The 15785-nt window shown below is 39.5% G+C and overlaps 1 protein-coding gene across 4 annotated transcripts in view; it reads left to right on the top strand.

Annotated features, from left to right (window-relative positions):
* Positions 1-15785, top strand: part of il1rapl1a (interleukin 1 receptor accessory protein-like 1a) — a 238461-nt gene that overhangs the window by 212015 nt on the left and 10661 nt on the right. For all 4 annotated transcript variants that reach the window (XM_088415704.1, XM_088415702.1, XM_088415701.1 and 1 more), the window contains exon 8: positions 9637-9782. In XM_088415704.1, coding sequence (XP_088271830.1) covers positions 9637-9782 — 146 coding nt within the window. The remainder of the gene's footprint in view (positions 1-9636; positions 9783-15785) is intronic.

The raw sequence follows: 15785 nt of genomic DNA, 5'->3' as shown, positions 1-15785 counted from the left end.
GACCCCTCAAGTTCAACTTGGGCCAAATTAAACCGAAATGACATTAACGTAGTCTTGTGTAGTTAGCGCACTAATGTGTCCATTTACCAAACAGTTAATTGCAAGCCAGAACGTTACCTGAAATTAAGTTAAATTAACAAACTCGAGCATCCCCTTGCTCAATAATTAATTCAAAGAGGTAGAAGTAACCAACATCGAGTTAAATTAGTAAGCTAATAATGTCTTTTTTCAGCAGGTTGGAGAAGGAACATTAACTAAGTCAAGCGAAGTAGGGAGCTGTAAAAAGTTTGGTTCATTTTCAGTGTTAACGTTGTGATGTTATGCAATCAGTAATAGGGACGAGAAATTTTGTGGCGGTCTCATTTCACAAGATACTCTAGTATGAGATCTCGGTCCATCCCTGGTGATAACTAAATAGTTCCTTATTGCATATTTCATTTTCAGTGAAATTGTAGCATCCCAGCTTTTAATTTTCTTATGAATATTTTAATGAATAGGATCGTTAACGGACATGATGTTCAATTAGCCAATTAAAATGTTGCACTTCCAAAAAAATTAAGTTGAAGAAAAAAATAAGCTGACTCTCGGAAAAAAAGCAACAGTCATTTAAAAAAGTAATCTTAACACAAATATTGACCAGAAAATCTAATTAAGCAATAGGCGTTTAACCAACATTGTTAAAGTAGCAAAACCGCATGACATTTTTACAAACCGACATCAAGCTAATATCGCAAACTAAAAATGATGAACGTTCACATCTAGTTACAAAGTGGTTAGGAATGACCAAATAATGGAGCTGATCGACTGACATGAAGTTAAATTACCAAACCAGTATCTATTTACTGTATCTGTTAATACATTTGGAGAAGATGGCCATTAGTTAGTCATATATTTTTAACCAGTGTAAAAGGTTAGCATATGTATATTCAAAAGGAGAAAAGTTGACCTCAGACGTGTTTTTCTAATGACGACCGTCATGCTTTAATGTTTGTGTAGTTTTGCTGTTAAAGTTACCGAGGGTGTGTTTGTATGGAATATTACGTATGTATGTTTTCAAATCAGTTTCCATTTTCCCGGTATTGTTGGTCATACACATGCAAGGCTGTTGTCCCTAAGCTAAGTGTTCTTATAGGCTGCAGTACTGCCACCAGGAGGAATGGCATGCATTCTGTGTAAAATTAATTTGCATGTTTCAGCCTATTGACTCCAAATTACTAAAACCCACAATTTTCCAGTGATGCATTTGCCTCATTCCGAGCAGCTGCTGGTCTGCATTTATTTTCCTGTAATGTCGCCTCGACTCGTTATTCATGAGTTAAAATGAGGAAAATTGCGTACATGTTGCCTCAGTGGTATGGCATATTAGCATACTGATGTCGGTTGCTGCACCGCAACATTGATTATGTGTTGCAACCTTAACTGCAATCACCAACAAGCGTTGTCACAAGTCCAATACACTGAAAGTAACTACTGTAAGTGAATGTAGAAATGTGACACCACTGCTATTTCAACAGCGTTTTCAGCTGGATCAGTGCAGCTCAACTTTAGTAAACATGACATTTGGTGCCCCAAGTGTCTTAATGTGAAAAGTGACCAACTTTTTCCGGAAAAAAATACTCATCAGTGAACAAAACACAGGAAGTGTGGCAAATTTTGCACGAGTAAAGTGTTTTTTCCGGCTTGCATGTGTTTAAAGATTCACGGAAGTATGTATATGTGGGTTTTTGTCTTTTGTTTTTTCTTTTGTTTTTTTCTGAATATGCATCCACCCAAAAAGAGGTGAGAGGCTATGTCATAATATAAAATAGAGAAGGATTGTTTTGAGGTTTTGCCTTCATTAGTGGTGCTTTTCTTCAAATGTGTTAAATGTTTTTTTTTTTTTAACAATATGTGAATATTGGAATATCTATATTAATATTTGCTCATTGTGTCACTGCTAGATCCGTATATTTAACCTGTACAAATTAATAGTAACATTTACATGTTACTTGTAATTTGAGTTTGCAAATTTAAAATGTCCGTGTTACATGTAATTTACGAAGACATTTTGAATGTACAAAAAATGCAAAGAAACTGACTTTCCTTCAAGCACCTTAACCTTTAAAATAGTTTTATTTGAAGCTGTCTGAGATATTTTGACATTGAGCTACTGTTTGTAGCTAACTGTCATGGTCTGTAGGATTTTGAGTGGTGGGTTTATTTTGAGGGGTGTTCTTTCGTTTGCATAGCTTCTGTTAAGCTCGCGTCACCCTGCGTTAGCTTTGATTTGGTCCACCTGTCTGTGTTTACCTGCCTCTCGTGTGTCCACCAATCCGCTTCCCCTGTTTATTGTTTCCTCCCCACCTGTTGCACATCGGTCATTAGGTCATGTGTGTATTTAAGCAGAGTTTTTGTTACAGCTAGTGTCGGATCATTGTCTTATAGCACGCACACTCACGTCTCATCCCCCTTGCCAGCCTGCCCGTTAGTGGTTTTTTCTGTTCCGCCAGCCTGCTTATGTTTTTGCCATTCTATTTTTTCCGTTTTTGTTCCTGCCTGCCCTTCGAAAAATAAATATGGATCATTACATGCATTCCCCGTATCGGAGCCTCCCTGCATTTGGTCCACCACTCCCGTTATCACACCTGCTATCCTCTCTGCCACGCCATGACAGCTAACCCTAAATATCAGTTCCGGCATGCTGGAGCCTATCCCAGCCATCTTCGAGGAGTAAGCGGAGAACACCTTAATCTGGTTGCAGGGCACACAAAGACGAACAACCCATAGGTGTCGAACTCCAGTCCTCGAGGGCCGGCATCCTGCATGTTTTCCAGTTTTCTTTCCCCAACACACCTGATTCAAATGATTAGCTCATTAGCAAGCTCGGCAAGAGCTTTAAAATGATCCCAATCATTTGAATCAGGTATTTTTGAGGGAAAAGGTTTGAAAACATGTAGGATACCGGCCCTCGAGGACTGGAGTTCGACACCTGTGTCTTACACAATCACACCCGAGGACAACCTAGAGTAGTGGTGCCAAACTCATTTGAGCTCCCGGGCCGCATGGGGGAAAATTTATTCCCAAGTGGGACGGACCAATAAAATCATGGTATATATTTACATTACTTTTAAGCAACAACCTCAAAAGTATTATTCTAATTTTAAAACAGTCCAAAATAAAACAAGTACAAACTTGTTCAGTATTCAAAAAATATTAAAATTACTATTACTATTACTCTTACTATTACTATTAATCATGAAATCTATCAAGTTTTTCATTTATTAAAAAATTCAGCTCCCATTTATATTTTACAAAATAGTTTCAGGGGCTGGATTAAACCCATTTGCAATTCAGAATATGCCCACGGACCGTATGCTTGACACCCCTGATTAAGCGTGTACAATAGACCTACAACGCACATTTTTGGAATGTGAAATGAAACCAAAGTGCCTGCAGAAAAGCCACGCAGGCACGGGGAGAACATACAAACTCCACAAAAGAAAACCAAAGCCCGGAAAAAACCCACTACAGCTGCCACCATGCAACCCAAATTAATCAAATTAAAAGAACTAATTGTTAACGTTTTTTATTAATTGGTTGTGTCGTTAACTTTAGGTTGTTCACTTAAAATGACGTTTTTACAATCAAACAAGCTTTAATAAAGCAGGCGATTGCCCAATTTCTTCTGGGGAAAGCACGGCGGCAGTGTTGTCGTCTTGTTAGTGTTTTCCTTTCAGTCCTTTTACTTTTTGCCTTGCTCCGGCGCTATGCAGGACGCAGTAAGTGTTGTTTAATGCGCTGTTAAAAAAGGACATTCGCAACGCAGCTCGAAAAAAAGCTCCACTTTCGAGCCTACCACTCTTAAAACGTCCAAAATGAGCTCAATTCCAATGCGTCTTCCTCACGCGTGATAGAACACATTTTAAAACAAGTCCATTTGGCGCTTTGCGTGCATGTTTGCCATTAAGGCTGTTTTGGAGCGGTTGCAGCTCTGGGGGAGACAGGCGCTGTCAGATGGTTAACAACTACCATTTTTCACACCGCCGCCACTTGTGCTATCTCTCTCCGCGCACCCACCTCCAGCAGCACACAGATGGGCGAGAGAGGCTGAGAGATTGTACAGAGGGCGAGGGTATCCGAGACGCATCTGGGATGTGTTTGTGCGGCAGTGTGAATATGCGAGGGAAATAAATCTCCTTTTAAGCAACGCGCCCTCACTCAAGGATTTCCCCCAAATGCGCAGTAATATTCCTCACGGTGGATCAATAAAGTCTTTGATCAATCGCCCTGCGTTACCCATGCTGCTACCGTAGGCTTTTTCCCATCCAGCCAAGGCCATGAGTTTACTTCCATAAAGTCATCCGGCGATATGGAGGGTGCACTTAAGAGAAGGGATGGGAGCATCTTCACGTGAACGAATCTGCACTCATCCTACAGCTAACTTCACGATGGCACCCACGCACACTTCTGCCTTCATTACAAATGCATGGAACCTGCGCTTCTTTTCTGCCATTCATATACACCCGACTCTCTAACTTATTGATCCAGCCCAGCTCATTTCGGTGGCAAGCCCATGAATTCTCATTTGCGCGAGACCAAGACAGGGCCACCGTCGCTGTCATAGCGCGGATGAATGGACATTAGCATATCGCGCAGAGGATTAATAAATTAGCTAAACAGAATCCGACGCCGCATTTTTGAGAAGGTAATCAATATGCCGCTGACCCAATTCGGATGGAGTTTTGCGGGCATATTTCGTGGGCGCAATAATAAATGGAACGAGTCTGAAATTAATCACTTAAGCAGCAAGCATAGACTTCACTAATGAGGAAGTAACAGAACGCTAATGCGCCCGCAGCAGCCACTGAATCAATGCACTCATTTGTACCTCTCCATGAACTGCACTTCACACACTTTTTCTAAACATTTATATGCAATTACAAGTCTGATGGACTGACTTTAGGCCGACTTTATATTTGGTACACCGGCACCATATAAAGTAAAACACAAAGTCTACTTTCAAAGGCTTTACATCCTCTGAGTGACACTGAGAGAAATGGTTATTCAACAATATATTATCCAGTTGCAGTTTTTAGTAATACATAACGAGTTATTTACGATTTTCTTCCAGTATTTTGCTCCTCTGGCAAACAATCGTAACTCCACTGAATAGTACAGTACATGTATTCCCTGCTAAAGAAAATGAGGGATGAAGAAGAATGAACAAAACATTCTGGTAAATACCTTATCCTGTCATAACATTACAGCGGTTGTACAGTTTATCCAGATCCACACCAACTAACAAAAGCTAACAGAAAAATTTGATCAATATTATGAATTATGCCAATGAGTGAAAACATAGTTAATTAGTTACTGCACTGACGAGCTTCTAGTAGGTAGGCTAGCCAATTGCTAACCTTAGATATTAAAAATAAATAATAAAACGAATAAATAAATACTCCAAAACAAAATTTTTTCAAAATCATTTTAAGATTTTATGGTCATGGAATTTCATATGTTTTTTTTGTTTTTAATTAGCGAATATGAGCATTGACTTGCAAGTTTAGCTTTGAAACAATCTAATTGAAACAATCTATGGTTTCGCTCTTTGCCATCGAGAAATAGTAAACCAGATGCAAACTTTTACTTTGAAATGTAAAACCAGGCTTTGCATACCACAATTGAGCTTGCATAAGCATGACAGTGTGATGGAACTACACTACGCACACTCGTGGCAGGTGTAATGCAACGATGTTTCTTGTTGGATTTAACAAACACAGAATGCAAAAACACATGCTCCTTCAAACCAGCCTTACATGACCAGCATACACCTCTCTGGTGACGATTAGTACAACTTCTGGATGTGCTATGCAACTTTTTTTAAATATTGTATAAATGTGGCATAATTTTTTCCTCGTGAATCTCTATGAAATTCAATTTTCATGAAACCTTCATAACCTAGGAAGTAGGAACCTCCTCAGAATTCACTGAGTCACGCTTCATTGTTGAGCTCTAAAAATGTTCACCTTACGCAAGATGGGTGCGTCAGACCTGAACAGAAAAATGGGCCTTTTGTACTTCGAAAGTGCGCAATGGGAAAAAACGGCCCTAGATTCACAGGTGGTCCAAACAAAATCGGTTTGTCTCCATTGCAGTTCACCTGTATCTCACCATCGCTCTCTCAACTTTGCCACTCGCCTCCATTAGAGATGCAGGTTGCCGTCTTATGATAGTGAGCAAATGAGCAGTGCCTCCCGGTGAATCAGGAGTGTTCAAAGTACTCCTGAATCCCTTGAGGAGAGGCTGGGGACATGAATTATTCCTCCTTTTCTACAACAAACCGGACGTACAAATATCACGAGTCGGTGACACACTTTTCAATTACTGGTGCCAAACCGGCACAGCTCGCCTTGTGCGCATTTTATCGGCTCGAAGGCTACAGAGCAAGCGAGAGCGAGTTGAGGGCTGCTGGAGTCATTATCCTCACCTACACACTCACATACTTGCATAAACACACACACGCGCGCACACAAGGTTTGTTCTATTGTAGCGGGGACATTTCATTAACATATCGCATTTCCTAGTCCCTAACCCTCGTCTTAACCATCACAACAATTTTCCTAACCAATTCAAACCTATACTCTCAACGTAAGTCTTGATGTAAGTCTTGACCCTCAAAAGAAAATCGAAAAAAAGGTCTAAACTTGGTGGAGTCCACCAAATTGGTCCCAAGTGTATGAGATCCTCACAAAGACAGAAAAACCTGGGATTTGGTCCCCATCATGGCGCAAAAACTAAGGGCACGCGCAGAGACACACAGCCTTCTTTTCAGCCTCTTTAACACATCTAGCCAATGACGCATGGCCGCCTCACTCAGCTCAGCCGCCGCTCGCACACAAACACGCGGGCTGCCTTCCTCCTTTGCACTTTGCCTTTGTGCAGAGGGTGCTTTCAAAGTGAGCTACGTAAGTAGAAGTGTTTTTGCTAGAGGGGAGGAGTCCATGATATCCCTATTCTCCCCTCCATCAGGCTCAACCAGCCCGGCCGGGGACGCTCATTTACTTTATGGAATATTACAACCTCTCCGCTCGTCGTTACCATGGCAGCCGCTATAAAAAGATTTTCTTCTCATCGCCATTATTTGATTCCCTCCCTCCTTCCGTTGCGCGTGGTCTTGAAGAAGAACCCTTATTGATTTTCATATTTCATATGTTTTGAGTGCAGGCTAAGAAATTAACATATTGTGACGTGTCAGTGAGGGGGCTATTACATCGGGGGGGGGGGGGGGGGGGGGGGTTTGGATGCACATGTACCTTTCAAAATGTAAAATATATCAATGAAATTAACATTTTACAAATTGGCTGGCCCCCAGATAATGTTCTGTTTCATTTTTTTTTTGTCTTGTTTTGTCAGACATAAACAGGCAAAAATAACAGGACCAAAGCGTATTATTAATTTTCCCCAAAGCACTTTTGTTATGAATAGGATAAAGGGATGCTAGAATTAAGAATAAAAAAAATATTCATTATTCATGTGCATTTCTGAGGCGAGAACTGGTGTGCGTATTGCGGTGTATGATTGCATGGAGATGCCATGCTACGTGCTACGTGCACTATGTGAAGCTAAAATTGCTAGCGCCGATTAGCATATCTACTTGTATGGCTCATTGGCCTATTATTCAGCTCACCAAAAACTTTTTTTAAACCTAGATTGCAGGAGTTTGGCTGCCTAAAAATCAGATCTTAGGGTAAAACATTTTGGGCATCCATGAGTTAATACAGCTGCTCCACAGTTCTGAGGTTCAAACCTTGACTAATGTCTGTGTTATGATCAATCCGGGTCAGTTCAAAGTCATCTAGGAGAGACTCCTCCTTTTTTTGCCCAGAGGAGGCAAAAGGCACCATTTCAGTGAAATGGTCCATGAAGAGCGCTTTCCTTTTATCCCCAAAAACTCCTTTATCATTCAATGGCGGTGAAAACAGTAAGATGCAAAGAAATGTGTAATTTGGTTATCCTCGTATCATATTTAGAGGGGGCCTTTGTTAACAACAGTTCCGACATACAAAGTTTCAAGGTTATAACCGATATGCGGCACGTACTAAAAGAAGGCATGCTCATATTGTTTTACTGCATATTTCCCATATGGCAAAAACCGGTTGGAAATGCACTGAAATGACCCGTCAGTTCAAAAAGCGTCTGAATTTGGTTGAAAATTTAAAGTTGAATTGTTAGTTTTCAAGTAGTTAAAAAGAAGTCCTTAAAAAGATATTATTTCATGTCTAAATCTGGTTGAAAAGTGAAAGTCTGTTTTTATTGATCTGTTACAAATGAATTCTGGAATTTTTGCTCCAGTAGACACTAAAAGATGTTGCCTAAGTAATCAACCAGATAATTTCATTCAAGCCAACCAGAACTCAATTCTTTTTCTTCTGTGGTCAACGACACTTGGATGAACCACTGGGCTATACCTTGTTGTAGGAAGCAGGTCTTAGATGCTGGCTGGCAAGGTATATAAAGCATGAAGCCAGAAGATTCCTTTTCGTTTAACTCAAATGAAATCTTTAATATATTGGGAAGTCAATTTGGACCTCAGTGGATGAGCTTAACACAGCACAAATTTCAATGATTATTTTTGGGTGACATTTTGACCACATTTGATAGGATAAGCACCACTTTTAAGAATTATTTTTGGACTAAATTTGGACGATTCAATGGATGATTTTCAATGACTGTGTTCGGACTAGCAGCTTGGTGGGGCAGTGGTTAGCACGTCTGCCTCACAGCTCAGGGACCTGAGTTCAAAACCACTTTGCTCTGGCCTTCCAGTGTGGAGTTTGCATGTTCTCCCCGAGCCTGCGCAAGTCCTCACCGCGCGCTCTGGCTTCCTCCCACACTCCAAAAACATGCACGGCAGGTGTATTGGACTTAATAAATTTTCCTTAGGTGGGGTCGGTGCGTGAATGGTTGTTTGTCTCTGTATGCTCTGTAATCCGCCTATTCCCAGAAGTCACCTGGGATAGGCACCAGCAAGCCTGCAACCCTACATAAGCATCTCTAGAAAATGAATGGACAGATGTTTGGACTATATTTGGACCACATTGGATGGATTAAACCTAGCCCTGTTACCAATTTTTATTTGTGGACTATATTGGATAGGATATGCACAACACAGTTTTCAATGACAATTTCTGGACTAAATCAAGTTTAAGATGGACGGACCCCATTTAGTTCTGTTCTTGTACAGACAATTGCATCAAAAAAAAATATTGCAAGAGGTGTTCGTGTCAGGTGTTATGGTTTGAAACTACTTCCAAAATTCAGTCTGGTGGATTAGGGTTCCACTGTGTATTTCTGGCCTACAAGTAAATGTATACAGGCTGCATACAAATGCACATATTTTCTGATTTTTTTATTTGCCTAAAATGTTGAAGATTATCATTGTGTTTCCCCTTCCCTCTTTGTTGGTTGAACACTTAAAACAACATCACATCTCTGTGAAATTATTGACGTATGTGGTTGTAATATGGCGAAAAAGGCAAGACATTGTATTTGTACTGTGCATACTGTTTGTGTTTATCACTTTCCTATTTGCTCGCACCAAACAACATTGCAAATAAACTATCACAGGTATTTAAAAACTGTCCTCTCCTCTGACAGGATCATCAAAGAGCACCTGGGCGAGCAGGAAGTCGCCATTTCCCTTACCATCGACTCACTGGAGGAGGAGGATCTGGGAAATTATTCTTGTTATGTGGAGAACGGCAACGGCCGTCGCCAGGCTACCATCCAGCTCTTCAGGAAGGGTGAGGGCGCAACATTTATAATGAATGTTCACCCACTGACATGCACTTTTTGAATCTCGTTAGCGACTTCATGTCAAGGTTGAAAAATGCTTTTGTTGCTCTTTGTTTGAGAGAAGTGGAAGATCCCTTTCCAACTCTCTATTAAAGTCACCCAATGAATTTTTTATGAAAAGTTAGGCTCCACTAAAATGTCAAATGGAATTATGCAGTTTTTTTTTTTTTTTTTTTTTTTGTATTTCTCTTGAATAATCAATATTTTTGGAGCTCCAGTAGTTTGACCACCAAAAACATGATTTAAATAGCGTTTTTTTTTTTTTTCTGTATGTTTGTTTTATTTTTTCTTGCAGATTTTTGGAACTTTTTGGGTCGCATTTTGTGGTTTCTGTCTACTTTTGTAATATAATGATTTTCTTCGCCGCACTACACAACTTATTCTTGTTCTTCCATAATTTTCAAAATGTTGTCCTATTAGCATCCGTAGTTTTTTTCAATGTTTTTCCTCATTTTACTATTTTAGTATTTTAGTGATAGTATTGCAACTTTATTCACATACTGTTACAATTGTTCTTGTAAACTTTGACTCCTTTCCTTTAGTTTTGTGAATTTTGTCTTTATACTTTGTCACTTTTTTTAACCACAATATATACTATTTATCCCTACCCATCTTAACCTCGCATGCTGATGAATAATGAGGTTTGTGGAATATGAATTAAACAGCAAAATCCACAGTTATTATCCATCTCGGGGGTGGCCGTCTTGCCACCTGCTGTCGACTGAAAATGACATAACAGTTGCTCAGGGCTCACCAATCACGGCTTACCCTTTTCCTGGGTTTAGTCATATGACAATTGAAAGCTGAGGGGTGATTGGTTGTTGCCTGAGCAACTGTGTTGTCATTTTCAGTTGCCAACAATTAGCAAAATGGCCATCCCTTGAGATGGATAAAAGTAGGTGGATTTTGCTACTTAATACCACCATATTAATCATAATACTGAGTTTAGACAAGAGGTGTTGCATAGCGCATTGTATTGTAAATTAAAAACTTGACTTCCCCTTTAAACTCAACCAAAGGAATTAGCACCTGCGCTGTCTTTTCACGTTGAAACAAATTTCTTAAATGGAGGATCACTTGACAGGGCCAATATATTATCACATCATTAAACATCTTCAAGTGTAGCGTCATATAAAGTCACCATAATAAACATATTCTTAAACAAATATATCCATGGCACTCTTATTTCAAACTTTGCCAAGGTGACATTTTTTATATTGCTTTAAAATCACTTGATAGTGGTGCTTTTCCATTTGGGGTCCCAAAAAAACAAGTTTTAATAGTTAAGCAATCTTCTCTTGGCTCCCTGCTGTTATCAAAGTCTCTGTGAGAGATTTTTGAAGACACAGCAATTCTGTTTGAGTTGGTCACTGCACATCAACAGCTGACGAATGCATATGTGCAGCAACAGCAGTCAGTAAAAGAGAAGATGTCCTTAGAACGATTGGAAGAAAGTCCGACATGCGCTCCCATTCTCTCACTTTACTTGCTCGTTTTACATTCTGATGTTTATTTCATGCTCTCACAACTCTCCCTTGATGCAACATTGCAAAAGTTGCCAACTGTCTCATGCACATATCTGCCTCCTCAAATCATCCTTTTGCACATCTTGGAAAGCAAGTTTGGCTGCTGATGTAGTGGAATCGCCAAGGTCTAAACAAAGTCCATTCCATGATGAGGAACGTGCTTGTTTTTTTTGTTTTTTTTTTGTTTTGTTTTTTTACCAGACCATGAAAGAAGTGCAAATACTCTGGTCTTTTATTCATCACAGCCAATGTAAAATTTAACTAGTGCTGTCAAGAGACTTTAAAAAATGAGAGCTGAGTTGATTTTGATCTGTTATTAATTGATCTAATTAATTTCTTTATAATCTTACCTTAAAACGTTCCGAGAAAACCCTCAACTAATTATTGTAATTCAGACACATTGAAGCAACGTGTCAGCTCAAATGATTGATATATACATCATTCATCTTTTGCTGTGTATTTGAGAACAGTCCCAAGAGTTTTTTTTTTTTTTTTGTCAGTCACCAAATAATTAGAAATTAGGATTAAAATAAAACATGGTCCATCCTGTTTGTCGCAGACATGCTCAAATGAGGGTTTCTCTATCTTAATTTGTTGCTATCGTTAGATGTGGTCACATTCACAACTGAGTGCTTTGCATTGATGTAGTAGGCTGAACTTGAGCTGCTCTTAAAATGCCATTCCATTCACAACAGGAGTCTATATGGTTATGCCAAACACAATGACAGCCCATCAGTTTCAAGATGCCCCAGAAGACGGAAATCATAAATTAGGGATTAAAATTTAAAAAAATAATGATAATGCTTTGACTCTGATTATGAAATAAATTTTAAAGTTACAATGGTGGAAGCTATAATTTGAGACACCTTTCTTGGCTCATAGAAAAAAGATTATATTTTACCAAAAACATTAAAATGGCTTATCAGTGTATTACCATGAGTCCACAATATAACATCTTATTTTGCAAAAAACAAAACAAAACAACAACAACAGATGTTAAAATTAATGCTGGGCAATGAATCAAATTAATTAAGTCAATTTGTCATTTAAAAAAGTGAGGTTTTGAAACCAAGCTATATTGTAAAATGAAGCTTTTGTGGCAAAATGCTGGATAGGTGGTTGACAAGATGTGTCTACAGTAGTTAATACCTAACTTTATAGGATATAAATGTTATATTTACATTCAAAATGATTTACATTCAGCATATATTATTGTCTGTTCAGGAATAAATTTTGAATAAATCACATTTAAACGTTTAATTAATTATTTGTTGGTTCTCTGTACTTTTCAGTACAGATTCATTTAGAATGACTGAATCAAATCAAGTCAATTCAAAGTGTTTATTGTTCTGTGCACAGTTCTTTCTTACTTTGCTGTCCACACGAATTTTGTGAAATAATCAAGATTCCGTATTTGCCATATTTGCTCGGCCCTAGTTGAAATATGTTAAAAAAATTAAATGAGGAAAAATGCTGCAATCGTATGAGAATTACTTTGGATGCTGTGAGGAAAACTTAATAGATTCTCTTGAAGAAAGGTTTTAATAAATCAACAACATACTCAACTGCTGTAGTCAATATGCCTTCAGTCACGCTGGCCATCAGAAATCAAAGCTCCTAAAAGTATCCTAAAGTTGTACTCAATTTCTATTCGGAAGCATGTGCCAGTTTCAAAGAATTATACAACTTCAGCGTCATGTGACTTCACAGCGACTTTTAAAAAATTGATCATTTTATTGCCCTAGCACGACATCTAAAATAAATGTAGTCTTGTAGTGGACCTTAATATTTGCTAATACAACGCGAGCATACGGTTCCAATGGCAGCCGTTCGGGGCCTCCCTGACAGAGATTTAAAGCGGAGCAGTTCTTTAGCGGAGGGGAGCAGGTAAATGCTGCTTTAATTCACAACATAAGTCATCCCTCCCCATGCTAAGCCACTGGGGAGATTGGGAGGAGATAATAGAGAAGAGAAATGAGCAGAGAAATTCAGCAAGGGAGCGGGGGGAGTGCAGTGGGGTGGGGGGGGGGGGGTGGGGGGTTCATTATAAGCCGCAAAGACAGAAGGGACGTTGGTGCGATGAGTAAAGCGAGCCGTCTCGTTTTGAAAATGCCCAACGTTTTCATGAGTCTCTGCGTGGAAGGCAGCCAAAGTGCAGTGCTGTTTCATTGCTGCGCTACTCCAACCAAATGAATCCACTTTCTGCTCATCTCCTTCTATTTGTCTTCCTCCCCCGTGAACCGTCATCCCTCCCAAACCTATGAGCCTCTTGTGTCTCCCCGCCGATGATGGATGCCGCCTCGCTGAGAGCTTAGTTTCCCCCGATACTGATGATAGTTCAGTCCCGGGAGTGTATATGTAACCAAGTGGATGACTGTCAACTTAGTTGCATATTAGTAAGCTGGGCTCCTTATTATTGAGGCCCGCATCAGAAGAGACACAAAGAAGCAGATAATGTACAAAAAGAAAACGCTAACTTTTGCTTTAGAATTCTAAAAGTGGATGTCTACAAAGCAATGGATTGTGAGTGCTATTTGATCGGCTACCCGATTCGACTGGTGAATGACAGCCCTTCGAGCGTTGGCCAAAAATGATCTGTGGCGCTTAGTGACACCGGGAATAACGAAAGTGACTGTACCTATAGACATTGAATACAAAGTATCAAATCAGGAAAAAGTTTAATCACAAAAAGAGCACGTAACACGTGACTGGGAGTAGGATACAAAAGAAACGAAACACGACAAGGGCCTAATGGAGGACAAAATGCGACAGTGACAGCGTCAATGCATACAGAACACGTGTCAAAAAAACAACTAGAGGGGCGGAACCAACAAGGTTCTCACCCCAACAAGGTGACGAAGTCTGAACCAAACAGGACAAAAGTAACAAAGCAATCAGAGGAATCAACAAAATAGCAACAAGAGAGACGCGGAAAAAACACACAGAGTCCAAAATGACAACTAAGGGGAACAACAAGGAGAGTAACAAAATAAACAACTCGATAATAACCTGGAAAAACTCAACGTACGGATAATCTGACGTAAATCCAGAGAGTAATTTGATGTCGTTGCCCTGCCCCGGCTGCGCTTTAATAGGAAGTGATGAACATTATGAACAGGTGCGCAGCTGGTGGTTTTGTCCCTCGCACAAGGACCGGCCCATCATGCAATAAGAAAGAGCCCCACCAGGGGGAGACAGAACAGATTACCGCATGATCAAACAATAGGTCAAATTAGATTCACTTTTTAATATAGCTGACAAAGTTAAAACGATAAAACTCTGAAACCCCTACCACTCAGGGACTACTATTTAATGTTCAAGTGATATCATTGACACACTGTTCTCAAAAATGTTATTTTACCACAATGCGGAGAGCTTTTTTTTTTTTTCCATTGTAAAGGATCACCAAACTATCTGACCTAAATGATCCCGCGTTTTCGATGGGGTGCTGGTCCTTGCTCGGGTGGTCATAGTCATTCAGCCCACGGCCAAGTATCATTATAGAAAATACTGAACTCCTGCTTCCCCCTGAGTTTAAGAAACTGAGTTTGAGCCAAGCCCTTGTGAAAAAAATACCTGAGCCCATAAGAAGAAAAATAACCCTGCATCACAGCTAGACACTGAACAATACTTAGGTAACTTGATGTGGCTGTCTCCGATCTGTCTACATTGGAATGCATTTCCACCACGAGTATTTCTGGCCTCTAAAAAAACGTTTTAATTGACTCGAGGTGACATCAAAGAATAACATTGTCTAATGAAGCACCTCAACTCACTTCATCATAGTTCCTGAGAATCAACTGTTATACGACGGCAACAAAATAATCCCTTTTTTTTCACTGGGTGAATAGAATTCTTGACAGTTTTTTTCCTAGCAAATAACTGATAGCTTCTTATAATAAATGTACGTGATCAGGGATGACTTTACAAACCAAACCATTCCATGAAAAACTTAACTGACCTTAGGGGGTAGCATGGCTCAATGGTAGAGTGGTTGTTTCCCAATTTAGAGATTGTATTTAAATCCCACGCCCATTGTGACCATGTTAAAGTGACCCCGAGCAACCTACTGAACAGTTGCTCCTGGTACTGTGTCATCAGTAAGTGAGAAATCAGTGTAAAGCGCTTTGAGTACCTAAAATAGAAAAGTGCTTTTAAGTGGATGCCCAAACTCCACCTTTCTGCCAAATGCCTTTTTTTTTTTTTTTTTGTCCTGCGATAAACTTTTGTCTGAAATTCAATCATAGGCTGTAGAGCCATTATTTTACCTGTGTTGTAATGCATGTATTTGTATAAACTCATTATTTTCCGGCCAGTTAGTTTTGCAAAGTTTGGTCATTTTTCTGTTGGCTTAACAATTTGGATCATGTTTAATGGCCTGGAATGACTTATAGTTCACAGCATTTTAAGAGTGAATCGCTGAAG

This window comes from Hippichthys cyanospilos, chromosome 5, assembly GCF_059441005.1.
Source record: "Hippichthys cyanospilos isolate Australia breed blue-spotted pipefish chromosome 5, RoL_Hcya_1.0, whole genome shotgun sequence".
NCBI classification, from domain to species: Eukaryota; Metazoa; Chordata; class Actinopteri; order Syngnathiformes; family Syngnathidae; genus Hippichthys; species Hippichthys cyanospilos.
The sequence above is the reverse complement of the archived record's forward strand: the minus strand, read 5'-3'. Positions and strand labels throughout refer to the sequence as shown.